The 16,544-nt window shown below is 38.7% G+C and overlaps 1 protein-coding gene across 2 annotated transcripts in view; it reads left to right on the forward strand.

The window, feature by feature from the left end:
- The window catches only part of TBC1D5 (TBC1 domain family member 5), a 564,828-nt gene that overhangs the window by 528,782 nt on the left and 19,502 nt on the right, over positions 1–16,544 (forward strand). For both annotated transcript variants that reach the window (XM_074030923.1, XM_074030922.1), the window contains one exon: positions 7,995–8,094. In XM_074030923.1, coding sequence (XP_073887024.1) covers positions 7,995–8,094 — 100 coding nt within the window. The remainder of the gene's footprint in view (positions 1–7,994; positions 8,095–16,544) is intronic.

The following is a 16,544-nucleotide window of genomic DNA, read 5'->3' on the forward strand; positions in this document are numbered from 1 at the left end:
ATTATAAGGAGTATCTTTTAATGTAGGGGTTTTATCCAAGTTTCAGGGGGAAACTAAAGGAGTAAAAAGTGATACAAAGTCCTGTGGAGTTCAGGTTTTAGTGGCTTTGCTGTAGCCTTCCATAGTCAGGAAGGAGCATTGCTAGTACAGGAGGATGTGGGGTAGAAGGAAAAGGGCTCAGTGATTGTTATGAAAACCCATCCTCTTGGGACAAATCCAGTGTCCCCTGGTAGTGAGGATGTCAGCGGTGGGACACTGCAGTGCTTCATGGCTGAAAAACAAGGACGCCTACTAGTGGGATTTCTGCTACTGCCCAGCTACCTAGCCATGTAAAAGTTGCTTTATTTGTAAACAAGAAGGGGTTGAAATAAATGATCTCTAAAGACATTTCCAGTTCTGAAATGATATAATTGGATAGCATAAATTTGACATCTTGAGCTTTGAATTTCAGTTCAGAATTTCTAAAGGCCATTTCCATTTCCATTTAACTTTTGTTTACATCCTGTCCAAAAATGGGAACTCTTATTTACTGGGGATTTTGTAAGCATCTTTATTTTTAAAATATCTTTAAGAATCACATTATTTCTAGGCAACCCATAAAGAGCAGCATCCACTGACGTTCTCACTTTAATCATATAGAAGGAAGCCCTTTACCATAAGAGTGCTGTACTACTCCGGGTTTGCACATGGGACAAAATATGCTACTTACGTTCTTTTTTACAAGTGATTTCATAGAAGTTTCTCTGTTTAGTGTTGTTTAGAGTACAGATTTGTTTAGCGTATAGAATATTATTTGGAGTTTGATTTGGAATCAGTTACATCTTTTTTTTTCCTTGGCAATCACCTTTCACTTTTTTCTTCTCTGTTATTTGCATTATTTGATTTTCTTATTACAAAAATATGATCCAATTTCATTGCAGAAAATCCGCAGAAAATTAGCAAAAAGGAGGGAAAAAATCACCCATAATTCCACCATTTGAAGAAAACCAACATAAACTATTTGGGAACTATCCTTTTTCTTTTTTTTCTATGCATGTATATATATTTTTTGAAATCAGAATTCATTCTTTACCTAGTACTTTGTAACCTGTTTTCCCAATTAGTATATGATATGTTATTCTTAAATGTTCTACTATAAAAACATTTTTAAAGGTTGTATAAGTTGGACATGATGGCTCATGCCTATAATCTCAGCATTTTGAGAGGCTGAAGCAGGCAGATCACTTGAGGTCAGGAGTTCGTGACAACTCTGACCAACATAGTGAAACCCCGACTCTACTAAAAATATGTTTTTTTAAAAAATTAGCCGGGTGTGGTAGTAGATGAGTATAATCCCAGCTACTTGGGAGGCTGAGGCAGGAGAATCACTTGAACCCGGGAGGCGGAGGTTACAGTGAGCCAAGATTACACCACTGCACTGCAGCCTGGGCGACGGAGCGAGACTCTGTCTCAAAAAATAAATAACAAATAAGGTTTGCATAGCATACTGTTTATAAATGTTCCACAAGTTACCCAAATCACCCATCATTAGACATTTAGGATTTCTGTGAGGTGCCTATGCCCATATGTGTGCCTGTTGCCATTGAATGTGTGATGAATACCCTGGGAGTTATTTCTGCATGCATTCATAATCCTTTGAAATAACTTTCTAGAACTATATTAAAATTTAGAGACAATAAAATTCACATTTATTGAGTGTTTACCATGTACCACTGTGCAAAGTATTTAATCTGGAAAACCTCGTGTAATTTAAATTCAGTCCTCCAACAAGCACATGAGGTAGAAGCTATCATTATCACCATTTTGTAAACAGGAAACTGAGGCTCAAAGAACTTTGCTATCTGGTCAGAATCACAGAGAAGGTAAGTGTCAAGCCTAGTATATACTGATTTTAAGGCTTGTGATTTATATTCCAACTTGTTCACCAGTATGGCTGTACAGCTTCACACCTCATGCCACTTATTTTAATACTCTTAAAAAGTCTTCTTTGTGCTCTTCTTCCATTTTTTTCTGGTGGTATCTTCCTCTGCTGATACCATATGCTTCTGACTTGGATTTCATTCACACCGTGTATGTGTTTTGCCCTTGTGTACACCACAGCTTCCTCCGAACATCCGTGGCCTTTCCACTTTTTCTCCTTGAGACTTTCCGTTTCCTTTACTTCCCACTTCTTGTTCACCCATCTGCTCGAGAAAGACTGGGCGTCTTTCCTGTCTTCTGGTTGCTATATTTAGCCTGTTCCTGCTGCCTACAGCTAGTGTTGGTTCCCTTGTCTGCTTCTCTTGTGTTCTGAGGACACCCACTTAGAAGCTAAGCAGAACTCCACCTCAGTGCCATTCCTGCCTCACTATTCCCCTGGAGTTTGAATTAGTCCATGGACAAAAACACCACTGGAGCCTGAATAATCATCTGTCAGCATGGTGTGTGTTGGGGGCAGTGGCCACAGCAGTCTGCATGTCAAACCCCAACCCTGAAAACATAATTATATGAAGTGAAAATGCAACAGGGATGAACAGAAAAGGAAGGGAAGCCTTTCTGCTGAACCTCAGGTCATACTATGCCCATGTTCTGGCTCAGCTCAGTGACTGCCTCTTTGCCCGGGTGCCATACTTTCCTGCCTCCTAAAACATATTTCCTTATTATTTTGTCTAAGACAAGACTCTCCTTCTTCAGGACCCCTCAAAAATACTAGAAAACCTCCTTTCCTTTCCATATACACAAATTGAAATCATCTTCCCTTTCCAGAACTGTGAGAAGTCCTCTCTCATGTCTCTTTTACAGAACTTATCTTATACCTCTCTTGGCTTTCTGTGCAGGTTTGACCATCCTCTAAATTTTTAGAAATCAGAGGCCATGTTTTAGTCATTATTGTGTTTCTCACAAGGCCTAACACGATGCAAATGAACATCATTTTTGAATAAATTGATATGTGAATAAATAATAAACTATGAAAGTTTGTCCTCTTTTTAACAAAGAAGTAGCAGGAACACATTGAACTATTTAATAAAATTGATATATTAAATTTAAACAACTGAGATACATAACATTTAAATAGAAGTATAATGATGCATCAACTATTTGGGGCAGAATGATAGTAGAAACACCACTTATTAAAAAGCAAATTCAAAAAACGATTTCTTCAGATTATTTAGTCAAAAAGAAAATCATTCAACAAACAACAAAACAACACAGCCAGTCATATCTGTATGTTTTTGAAGGAAAACAATTTAATAAGCAATTTGGCATTAGGACTCAGCATTACAACTGGTGAATCTCAGGTAGAGGAAACTGAAATATGGGATCGTTCATGGGAAGGACCATAGTAATGGAGCATAGGAAGGAATGTGTACACAGGGAAGAAATGAGAGTAGCAGGCCAAGTGACTTGGGTTCTCAAAGAGCTATCTAAACCTTAGCATACACTTCCAGAGAATGTGGCTTACAGAGGAGTAGACCATATTTTATGTAGGAGATAATGAGAGAATATACCTCAGAAGTTTGTGTGAAGAGTAAACATTTTAATACAGCAAAGCTCAGTGTCTGCTATATTACAATCAATGTAAAGGGATTTGATGCTAGTTATTTTTCTCTTCTGATAGATTGGCCCTCATCTTCTGGTCCTTTGCTATAGGGCACCAATTACGATTGGTGATGTTGCACGCTGTAGTCTACACGTGGCCTAACTTTATCCTCCTCTATCAGTTTCTTGCCTTGCACATTAATTTGCTATCCAGAGCTTAAGACGGTGATGGGCTCTTAAGCTAATCTTTCTGGGCTAAGCTATGTAAACGTTTTAAAGCCTGTTTTCCAACAGTGAATCATAAAACTTTGTATTTAAATCCATTTCACTGTCTGAACTTGATTATAAAAAAAAAAATTCTAAAGAAAGAATAATTACCTTTATCGAGTGTCTGCTCTGTGCCAGATGCTGTGTTCTCCATATGTTCCCATTTGTTCTCCCCCAATCCTTCCAGGTTGGGTTGAGTAGACCAAGAAATTAAGGAACTTGTCCAAGATTATACAGCTAATAACTGAGAAAAATAGGATGTGAACCCAGGTGTGTCTATTTCAGCATTACTTTGTTCCCCACCCTACGCCCTCCTATAATGGAAGGCAGGACATACACATAAAAGTAAATATAATAAACATTTATCTTCAGTGTCTTATTTACACATAATTACACTAACTGGTAACTGGTTGGTTTCATAAAACCTCAAGGCAATTAGCCAAGCATTTTTATTACAGAGGACCAATTTAATGAAAACACATAACTAAAGCTGTCAATGTCTAAAGCATTGTTAGTTGGGAGGAGTGTGGAGGATGAGAAAAGATAAAAATGTAAAGTCAGTTCCCACAGTTTTAGAAGCTTGATTCTTGGCTCTTTCTTTTATCTGTAATTATATAATATAGTGAAGAATAAATGACAAGCCACCCTTTTGCCTCCAAGTGATTCCATTTCTATTTATAAAGTCTGAGTGATAGTTGAAGGGTTTAGAAATGTTTTAAGATTAAGCAAACTCTAGAGGATAATACATTAGATTTCAGACTATGGATGAGGTTCTTGGTACCTCAACCTGCTTCAACCAGAGTAGTCCTCTTTTATCTCACATATTCGGCTTTTATATAACCATCCCTTTGAAAAAGAAGGTTTAACTGATTCAAAGTTGCCTTTTTCCATGTGTTTATATTGAGACAAACAGATTCTGTTTGTATCAAGATCTACTTGGGGTTTAAGTATTCAAGATGCACTTCAGTGGCTGCCACCAGAGCCCTAAGCAAAAATTGCAGACTTGGAAATTTGTGTTTTTATATCCCTGCATATTTGCCCAGCAAGTGCCCTGGACTGCTACACTCTTAGGACTTCCCCATTAACTATACAGGTTAGAGGGCCCCAGTCTCATCACAGTCTTTATTACAGTAATGTTCCTGCTAGAGGAATAAAATGTTTTGAGAAAGAGGCCCTCTTTAAGCTCATACTTTCCACCAGCTGTTCAACACCTCACTGCCAACAGACTGTGCCTACGTCCTCTAAAGCGTGTCTTCTAAGTTCTTCCTTCCCAGTTTGATTTCCTTTGCAAAAGAAAATAAATCCATTCAGGCAGGAATGACTGCTGAGTATCAAAGCTCCCAACGGCTTTCATGTTTTAAAAGAAGTGGTGGCTAATCCAAATTAAACTAATGCATGGAATAAACAGAGGAGAAGTTTTTAAACCAAGAAGCACTGCATTCCTTGTGCCCTTGGTCCACTCCGGGCTATCAGCACCCCAATTGGTAGCCACTTGTAAGGCGAAACACAGGCCACAGATTGGCCCTCTCTTTTTAAAAGACTATCAAACTCTGGCCTCGGTACAGTTCTAGACTCAGCTAATTGGGGTTTGTGTCTGCCGCAAACTAAAAAGGTTAATGGTTCAGTAGAGTAGACCGGGACCATATAACTTTCTTATTCCATTTACTAGTTTGTAAGTTCCTTGGAAGCAAAGCCTCTAACTTTTGCATTCACCTGAGAGTAGTGAATTTAGGTCCAGAGTGGACAGAGAATTACTTAAGGTCCCGTGACTTATTAATGGCAGGACCAGGAATAGAACTTACGTTTCCTCATGCCATATGCTAAGTTAATGTTGTTTTCATTCTGCCTCTATTTCTGTTGTCTATTGCTGCATAACAAACCTACTCCAAAATCTAGTACCCCCATCATAGGTCTGTGGATCAGGAATTTGAGCAGGGCTCAGGCTCTTCTTCTGTTCCAGGAAGGGTCTTGACTGGGTCACTTACTAGGCCGGCTTCAGCTGGCTCAGGCTGAAAAGTCCAGAAAAACTTTATTCACATGTCTAGAACTTCTGTGCTTCTCATGTGCCCTCTTTTTCTCTGTATGTTCTCTCCTTTCTTTCAGTATTGTAGCCTGAACTTCTTTACAGCATGGTAGCTAGCTTCTAATGAAAGCAGAAGCTGGCAGGCCCCTTAAACTAGCTCAAAATTAGCAGTTTGACTTAGGCTACATGCTCTGGATCAATGCAGGTCATAGACCAGTCCAGATTCAAGGACAGGGGGAATACATACGACCTTGTAATGAATAAAGCAACATGCATAGTCAGGGAGGGAAGAAATTGATGGTGGCCATCTTTGGAGACTAAGCACAACCATTATTAAACAGCAGATGTAGCCTTCTTTCTCTAATTCCTAGTTTCCTGTGACAACCAGGGAAATTCAAGGCTGTGCAGAAACAAATGAGAAAAAGAAGTAGAGAAAAGCCCTGAAACACCCCATCCTTTTCTACCTTAATGCTCAGCTGCAGAGTTAGGAAGATAACCCCACCTCTCCAAAATTACTTCTAATTATCCTTTGGCTAAGCTTCTTCTGGAAGTATTTGTTGTTATTTGAGTATTGGAGGAGAGGCTACTACACTTGTAGGATATATAAAGAACATGGTTAGTGCTGCTACTACTATGTCTATTTTCTTTCTTTCTTTTTTCTTTTTTTTTTTTTTTGAGGTAGAGTTTTGCTCTGTCACCCAGGCTGGAGTGCAGTGGCATGATCTCAGCTCACGTCAACCTCCATCTCCCGGGTTCAATCGATTCTCCTGCTCAGCCTCCTGAGTAGCTAGGATTACAGGTGCTCACCAACACTCCCAGCTAATTTGTTGTATTTTTAGTAGAGACAGGGTTTCACCATGTTGACAAGGCTGGTCTCGAACTCCTGACCTCAAGTGATCTGCCTGCCTCTGCCTCTCAAAGTGCTGGGATTACAAGCATGAGCCACCGCGCACAGCACTACGTCTGTTTTCTGTGTCAAGTGTTTCAATGCCTATTCCTAAGAGCTAGCTCTTGAGACAGCAGTTAAAAACAATAATTTGCAGTGCTACATGTGCCTATTGTTAAAATGGGATATATCTACAAGTAACCTTTTCAACTATTAATTTCCATGTACAAGTCAAATTATACTCTTTCTCAAAGAGAAAGGATACCTTAGTAGGTTTTTCTTTCCTTCTTTTTTAATGATACAGAGGATTCTTATGCAAAAGGACAAGTAGATCTAAGACTGGAAAATCAATTTTGTAGCCTACTCCAGCTCTGGCAATATCCTTTCTTTGTATTCCAGCTAGCTTTGTTTAGAGTATCCTAAATGATGAGGATTATTCTTTTTCTCTTAAAAAAAAAACTCCCATAACCTTCCAAATTTCCTTGGGAAACTTTTTGCTTATATTATCTTTTCCTTAACAAAAAAAAAAAAGACTTCAGCCTTTTGTTACAGTTACATTGTTTTTAGGTAATTTAACTTAGATAATTATTCAACCTAGAGTACTTTTTCCTAGAAACAAACAAATAAATGAAATATGCTAGTGTCATATCAAGAGAGAGGAGCAACAATTTATGGGCTGCTGAGGCAAAACTTTTCCAAGCGCTTTAGGAAATCTCACATGTTAAGAAATTATCAGATTATCATTGTCTAGAAAATGATGAGATATGTCTTTTTCTTTCTTTTTTTTTTTTCTTTTTTTTTTTTTTTTTTTTTACAGAGTCCAGGTTCCAGGCTTACAGATTTGTCTTATAAAAACTTTGGTTTTGCAAATGTGTGAAAAAGATGCAATGTTTTTGTACCAACTGCTTAGGAAGTATAGTTCACTGAAATCCAAATTGCCCTCTTAATTTGTGTTGCCCAATGCTTATTGAAGATATATTGTGTGCTTTTTAAATACAAGGTTGTATATGCAAATCTATGCAATGCAAGATTGTATATGCAATCTAACTATAACTTTACACATGGCCTAAAGCTCGAATTCAATTAGGAAAAGTCCAGACCTTTAAAATTTTCCATTTTACCCTTTTTTTATTTTGTTGGCGGTGGCAGTTGTGATTTTGTTTTTATTTGCTGTTTTGATTTGTCTAGGTTTAAAAAGGTATCATGCTGCTTTAAACTAGTCTAGATCATTTAGAAAACTATGGGGATTTTATTGGACAATCTCTAAAAAATTTCCATATGTTTATCCCTTTACTTTAGGAAGAAGAATTAGAAGCCCAAATTTCCTTCCTTCAAGGACAGTTGAATGACCTGGATGCCATGTGCAAATACTGTGCAAAGGTGATGGACACTCATCTTGGTAAGTGAATTACTTTGGCCCTGGGAATGATAAGAGTCATTACAATAATAGCCACTAGCATTACTTTGTTCTAGGCCCTGTGCTAAGCTGTTTACATGAATTACCTTATTTAATCCTTACAACAGCCATATAATAGAAGTACAATTACTCTCTACATTATATAGATGAGGAAACCAAGGCATAGAGGGATTAAGAAAATGCCCGAAGATTATATCATTAGTAAATTGAGTGGAAATTCAAAATCAAGCAAGCTGGATGCAGTGGCTCACAGCTATAATCCCAGCACTGTGGAAAGCCAAGGTGGGAAGATTTGAGACCAGGAATTTGAGACCAGCCTGAGCAACATAGTGAGACCGTGTCTCTACCAAAACAAAAACAAAACAAAAAAAATTTTTTTTTTTTTAAATTAGCTGGGCACGGTGGCATGTGCCTATAGTTCCAGCTACTCGAGAGGCTGAGATGGGAAGACTTTGCTTAAACCCAGGGGTTTGAGGTTACAGCAAGTTGTGATTGGGCCTCTATACTCCAGCCTGGGTGACAGAGTGAGACTCTTTGTCTAAACAAAAATAATAAAATTAAAAAATTCTTTAAAAGCAATCTGACTACAAATCTCAACTCCTGTGCCCTTTGTAAATGTCTGTTTACCTCAAACCAAAATGAAATATTGAGTTTTCAAGATCAAATAATCAGCTATACTGCTGTGCCAACGTGTCAGTAATCACTAATGTGATTATTATTTTGACAATTCTTTGTTTTATAAAAATGTGTTTTTTAACCACCTGCCTGAAATGCATGACCTTTTCTTACTTCTGACTGTGCTTATATTCTAAGAAATGTCCCAGTTTGAAGTTCATTTTGCATGTGGGTCCTGCATGTCCCACTGGAAAGTCTTCAGGCACTGCTCTGCATTTGTAAAGGTTCTGTATCTCGTATTAGAGATACCTTATGCTGACTCACGTATGAATCACTTCAGTAACTCCATGCTGCTTACAAAAGCTTCTGTCATGCACCATTTTACTATTTTTTTAGACCATTTATGGGCAGCATTTGTTTCTTCACTGTCCAGTAAGATTGGTAATTTATGAATAAATTAGGAAACTAAGACATGTACTCATGGAAATGGCCAATGTGCTGCTCTGTAGTGTCAAGAAATGGCAATACCAGGTATTGTAAGAAATCAGGATGCATCCCACCTGTGAGGAGAAACCAAAGAGAATCCACCAAAGCCTCTGGGGCCTTCGTTGGAGGTAAACTCTCTGCCTTCAAACCCCCCAACAAGCTCTAAGCCATTACAAGTAACAATGGCTGTCATTTGGGTATAGCCTAAACCATACTGGCCTCAATAAAATAATAAATGTTCTCTTAAAAGATTTGGAGAGATGCTGATCTAAGTGGCTGGCTGCCTGACAGTGTCTTATTAGCAGCTGGCTGTGTCCTGTTCTACCCTCAGCCGTGTTCCTAGCATCTCAACCACTCCTGCAGGGAAAGGGCTCAAGAGGGAAAAACAGCAGGAGAAACCCCGGTAGATGATTGATAGGGTGGTATCTGTCATCACAGCAAGAAACATTACCCCTGTCACATTTGATCCACTCTGTTTATTTATTAATAAATAAAGCTGCTTGACCATCATTTTTAAAAATTCATATAGACCTATATCAAAGTCACCAGTTCAGTCACTTACCACTTGCAGAGTCCAGATAACAAGAGTGAGTTCTGGTATAATGAGACTTTTTATTCTATAGCTTAGCTTAGGGGAAGAAGTACAGACCCCTTCGCTTAAAGGTACCACCTCACTTTGGGGACAGAAAACAGAGGCTTTTAAAGGGGGACTTGGCATGAACAGCAAATGAGGGAAGGAGTGAGCAGGTAAAGGTCTATGTCAGTGGCTTCAGTGCCTTATCTTCCAGGTGGTTAAGCTGGTGCCAGCATAAGCAGAGTTAGGTTGTAAAGTGACTGTTATCTGAGATACTCTCCAGTTGTGGGGGAGTTTCATCTCGGGCGTACTTGAGGTTGTAAATTGACTGTTGTCTCAAAGAAATCTCTGGGTGGGAGAGATTTCCAGTCCAGGAGCTTCTAAGCAAGCACATAGTTAGGTAAGCTTGCCCTGTAGAGAGTGTCTGGTAAAGGGCAAGTAAAAGTTGCGTTTAAAGAGCTAAGTAGGAAATGGGGAACAAAGCAAAGGGAGGAAAGAGAAAAGAAAAAAATAGTAATTAAAAAAAAAACTCATTATCTTTCTCTTAGGAAAATGGGGGTAATAAGTTACAGACCTAATTTTACATGAATCTTATCTAATATCATTGCACTATAAAATACATCAGAAAGAACTAATAAACAGATAGTTTATATAGTTGTATATGACTAATTATGGTTACTTATTTACATATAATTTTAATTTTAACGTGAATATATAGTTTTTGCTTTTCTGTCTACTTGGATGACCTTTGCGTTACTTGACTTTAGTTTTCACCAAAGTAAGAGAGCAAAGAAGTGATGGGGAGAAAGATTTACTGGAACTCTACAAGATCCTGTTAGGAAATTTCGAAGTTGTTTGGTACACATAGCAGCTTTTAAAGCAGCTTAACTTAAGCCTCGGAATTTTCAAACAGCTTTTGCTCTGACTTTGGTCTTTCAATCAGCACTAAAAGAGCATTTTCTCATTGCATGGGAGGGGGAAACACTTTAATTAAAATGGAAAGAAAAGCCTATACCAGCTGTGAATTTTCAACTAACCACAAAACTAGATTTGTTTTTGTGTGTATGTTTCACTTTCAGCCAGAACTCGTTCACATAACTGTTTATTTTTTTTCCCTCATATAAATAGCATGACCTCATTTTTAAAGTGGGATTCAGGGATGCTACCAAGAATTCCTGGCCCCAAGGCCCACAGATGCATTTCAGTTCAAATGTATAATATAACAATGGTTAATTAAAAGATGCTCCTAGATTGTAGGCAACTTTGATTCTAAGCAAAGATTTAAGGAAAACATGAAGATTAAGTTGACTTGATGCTCTTGATTTGTTCTTTAACATATTGTGGCTTCTTAAAAATTATTTTAATACCCTTATTTTTTCCATAGATGTATTTCTCTTTCTGATTATTAGAGAACAAAATTAGAAGGACTAAAATATTCATTAGTAAGGAATTGAATATAATAAATATAATATAATTCAATCTTTATAAAGATTAAATTATTTATTAACATAAGTAGATGTTAGTGATAGATTATTAGGTGATAAACACAGATGGCAAAATGGTATACATTTGGTATGAAAATACTGTTACAGTGGTTGCCTAGGTAAGAGGAAGATTATAGAGGGACTTTCCAAGGGACCTAATCTTCTATGCTTAGAAAATAGAAGACATGCCCTGAAAATCTGTGGATGGCTTCAGTGCATGTAACTAGCACTCAGGGGTCAACCTGTATACACAGCAGGCAGAGCCAGTTGTAAAGGTGGTGAAGTGATATCTGAGAAACAGACAACCTCATGTGGCATCAAACAGATCTAGGGTTGAACCCAGGCCCTATCCCTTAGCTCAGCCTGCTTATGAATGTGTCCTCATATGTCAACACATGTACTTGACATTTCCATCTATCTTGCCAGTTCCTTGCCAAAAAATATTTTTAAACCCTAGTATTGGGAATGGCCCAAAGTGGGTATTAAACACAAGTCGTCTCCTCTTTCCCTTTAACTCTTTAACTGTCTCTTCTCAGGGAAGAATCTGAGAGACTCTTTCAGCCCATGGCCATAGAGCTGAATAATAACTTGTCCAAGGCCTACAACTGGTTAGCTGAAGAGCTGGACTAGTACCATGTTTCCCAATACCCAACTGAATATTCCTCTATCAAATGATGCAAAATGATGCTGGAACGTGAAATGTGCTAGTTCTAAGATGAGGTGCATGAGCTCCTTGAGCAAGAATAGCTATGTCAGAACTTAATGATGCCTCTGGGGCACTTACTGACATAAGGGCTGCTGAGCCTCCATTATGCACTGGGGTACAGGCTACCGAGGTGGCTGTGAGAGCTGTCTCAGAAACTTACAGTAGAAGTTACTTCTCCGGATCCTTTCCTAATGTTAATTATTTTCACAAAGTTCCATTCATATCAAGAGAACTCCATAACACCTTATATTTTCTTTTCTTTTTTTTTTTTTTGGTATAAATGTAAGGGGTACAAATGTGGTTTTGATACATGGATATATTGCACAGTGGTGAAGTCTGGGATTTTAGTGGGACCGTTACCCAAATAGTGTACATTGTACCCATTAAGTGATTTCTCATCCCTCACCACCCTCCCACCTTTCCGAATTTCCAGTGTCTATTATTCCACACTCTATGTCCATATATACACATTATTTAGCTCCCACTTATAAGTGAAACCATGCAGAATTTGTCTATTTCTGAGTGGTTTCACTTAGCATAATGGCCTCCAGTTCCATCCGTGTTGCTGCAGAAGACATGATTTTATTCTTTTTTATGGCTGAATAGTACTCCATCTTACATATGTAGCACATTTTCTTTATCCAGTCATCCGTCCATTGCTGGACACTTAGGTTGCTTCTGTATCTTTGCTCTGAACTGTGTCACCCTATGTTTTTGTCACATATGCAATAAGTCTCTTAAAATGTCAAGTACTCTTCAAGGCTGTTTTTATAACTGATAGCAGAACAAATATAGAGAAAATCTTTTCAGTTAAAAATTATTTAATGACATTTGTTCAAATGGCCCTTTAATTATAGAGATAATAAAATTGACAGGTTAACAGTATTTCCTCACAGTTTTGGAACCCAAAACTAGAAGGCCATTTGTGTTGCCAAAACTACCAAAATTCTAATTTTATTACCTCCAAGTGATGGAATTATTTGAATTCAAAGGTTTAGAGACGGGAATTGAAAATATGTTTTATTAAACGTAAACTTTTCCTGTCGGCTTTAGAAGAGGTTTTTTACATGTTGATTTTTCTGTTGCTATGGTTACTCCCCTTCTTGTCACCCTGACAGTGAGTTGAAAGCCATTGACAGTATTAATCTCTGTGGCTGAGCTTAGGCCATTTTTAGATATGCCATACTTCACACATAATTGCACGTGGGTGAGCAGCCTACGCTAGTCTGATCTGTGAGCAGCTGGGCTGAGCTGCCAGCTGTTTGCAGGGAATCTATGAGCTGCTCATCCTTCTGGGCTCTACTGCCCTAACCCTCCTGCTCCCAATGGAGGTGTTTCCATTCATCTGTTTGGTATTTGGACACCTTAGTTTCCAGCAGCTTGCCCTTTCATTGATGAGTCATACAGATAATGAGATGGTTAAATGCAATTAATTAAGGAAAATTTGATTTCCTGTGCTTCTGTTGAGAGTACTGTAACTCTTAGGATCTTAGAATATTAAAGATGTAAAAGCCCTAGAAATCAACCTAGGTGTTCTTTATTCGCAGATGAGGAAGCCAAGACCCAGGAAGGGTCAGTGACACAGCCAGCTAGCTGGCAATGAGAGTCCAGACCTGAATCCAGTCCTTGGCTTCTCTTTCACTAATTAGTCTACTGAGGCCACACTTGAATCAGTAGTAGGATTTCAAATCTTACGTTATTTTATTGCACCCATCGTAACTGATGTTGTACTTGTCATAATATTTATGCATGAATTAGCTGAAAAAGGAGGCCAGTTTTGAACATCAGTTTATTTGCCTCCGTAAGAACTTCATAAACTTAATTTTCTGATGTTTATAAAAACAACTTTCAACGAATATCTTTGGAAATGTTCAATAAGGCAATTAACAAATGACATTTGAAAAAGTGAGAAAGAAAATGTGATCACCAGACAGCTTTCTCTCTGTCAACTACACTATGTCATGATTATTTTAAGAATTTTAAATACTGCTTTTTATTGTGGGTAGCAGAGTCCTCTATAGGAGGAAAGGATACACTTCACCTGAAGATCTTGTTAAAAATGAAGATTCTGGAGTCCAATGTTGGAGGCACGAGCCTGTAGTCTCAGCTACTGGGAGTGCTGATGTGGGAGGGTCACTTGAGGCCAGGAGTTTGAGGGTACAGTGTGCTGGTGATCTGGCCTGTGAATAACCACTGCCCTCCAGCCTGTGCAACATATCAAGATGACATCTCCAAAAAGGGAACCCTGACCAGCGTGGCCATGCCTATAATCCTAGTGCTTTGGGAGGCCAAGGAGGGAGGATTGCTTAAGCTCAGGAGTTCAAGATCAGCCTAGACAACATAGTGAGACCCAGTCTCTATTTTTAAAAAAAATTAAAAATTAGTTGGGCATGGTGGCACGTGTCTGTAGTCCCATCTACTCAGGAAGCTGAGCTGGGAGGATCACTTGTGCCGGGAGGTGGTGGATGCTCATGCCACTGCACTGCAGTCTAGGTGAGAGAGCAAGACCCTATCTCTAAAAAAATAAAATAAAGAAAAGAGAACCTTTGTTCATTGTTGGTGGGAACATAAATTGGTACAATTACTATGGAGAACAGTTTGGAAGTTTCTCAAAAACTAAAAATGGAGCTAACTAAAAATATGATCCTGTAATTCCATTCCTGGGTATATACCCAAAAGCAAAGGAAATCAGTATATTGAAGAGATACCAGCACTCCTATGTTTTTTTAGCACTGTTCACAATAGCTAAGATTTTGAAGCAACCTAAGTGTCCATCAACAGATGAATGGATAAAGAAAATGTGGTACATAAAAAGAATGGAGCACTAGGCCGGGCGCGGTGGCTCACGCCTGTAATCCCAGCACTTTGGGAGGCTGAGGCGGGTGGATCACGAGGTCAGAAGATGAAGACCATCCTGGCTAACATGGTGAAACCCCGTCTCTACCAAAAATACAAAAAATTAGCCAGGCATGGTGGTGAGCACCTGTAGTCCCAGCTACTCAGGAGGCTGAGGCAGAATGGCGTGAATCCAGGAGGTGGAGCTTGCAGTGAGCCAAGATCACGCCACTGCACTCCAGCCTGGGCGACAGAGCAAGACTCCATCTCAAAAAAAAAGAGTGGAGCACTATTCAACCATAAAAAGAATGAGATCCTGTCATTTGCAACAACATAGATAGAAGTGGAGGTCATTATATTAAATAAGCTAGGCACAGAAAGACAGACTTTTCATGTTCTCTCTTATTTGTGGGATCTAAAAATAAAAACGATTGAACTCATGGAGATAGAAAGTCGAATGATGGTAACACAAAGGATAAACGCTTGAGGTGATGGATACCTCATTCACCCTGGCGTGATTATTATGCATTACATGCCTATATCAAAATATCTGATGTAACCCAAAAATATATACACCTACTGTGTACTAGCAAAACTTTAAAAATAAAAAAAAAAAATTTTAAATGCCATCTCAACAGGATTCCGATACAGTAGGTCTGATGTGGGACCTGAACTTCTCCATTTCTAACAGACTTCGAATAACTTGCTGTTACTGGCCCTTGACAGATTCTGAGCAGTAAGGAGTAAGAGAAATTATTTAGACTGGATTCAGCTAATATATTCATAAACCTGTTAACATATTCATAACCCCATTCTTCAAGCATGTGTGCACCTAAACTCCGTGGGCAGAGAGCCCACTACCTCCCATAGCATTCTGATGTAGCCTGCAATCCTCTGAAATTCAGAAGTTCTTTTTCGGCCTCCATCACCTTGTTCTAGTTGAAGCTGTTTGCCCCTGGTTTTATCACTGGAAGACTTGCAACAATTGGTCAGCATCTTCCTTATACCAACCCTATACCTATTTAGAAAAACTTAGCAAACTACACACTACCTTATCCCTCTTCAGGCCAGGATGCCACCACTCCAGTAATGGGGCCTCAGTACAGGCTGTCCAACTTTTATCATTTTGCTTTCCATTTTCTGGTTCTTTCCCTTTTTCTTATATGCTTTTCCACAGGAGGAACCCAAATTGAATTATTTTCTTTCTTTTTTAAAAAAAAAATATATAATACCACGTCCATCATCTTTGGTAAACTTACTCTGAATTCAAAGTGTATCAGCATTTTGGTTTTTCTCTCTTTCTCTTTTAACTGCTCTATGTAGATATTGCAGGCTATATTGAAGGGTGACCACGGTGGCCCCCAGTGGCTGCCTTGGCATTGTAGCACTCCCACGGGGGGTGGCATTCCCACTAAGGACAAGCCTTACTTAGGCTCCAAGCTTTTCAGTGATGCCTTTATTCTTCTAATTCAGTAAGGAAGAGACTTTTTTGGTTAATAGTCTTGTTGGATTTCTTTCTTTTTTTAAATTATACTTTAAGTTCTGGGATATATGTGCAGAACATGCAGGTTTGTTACATAGGTATACACATGCCATAGTGGTTTGCTGCACCCATCAACCCGTCATCTACTTAGGTATTTCTCCTAATGCTATCCTTCCCCTAGCCCCTCACCCCCGACAGGTAGCGGTGTATGATGTTCCCCTCCCTGTGTCCATGTGCTCTCATTGTTCA

Source organism: Macaca fascicularis, chromosome 2 (genome assembly GCF_037993035.2).
Source record: "Macaca fascicularis isolate 582-1 chromosome 2, T2T-MFA8v1.1".
Taxonomy (NCBI): Eukaryota; Metazoa; Chordata; class Mammalia; order Primates; family Cercopithecidae; genus Macaca; species Macaca fascicularis.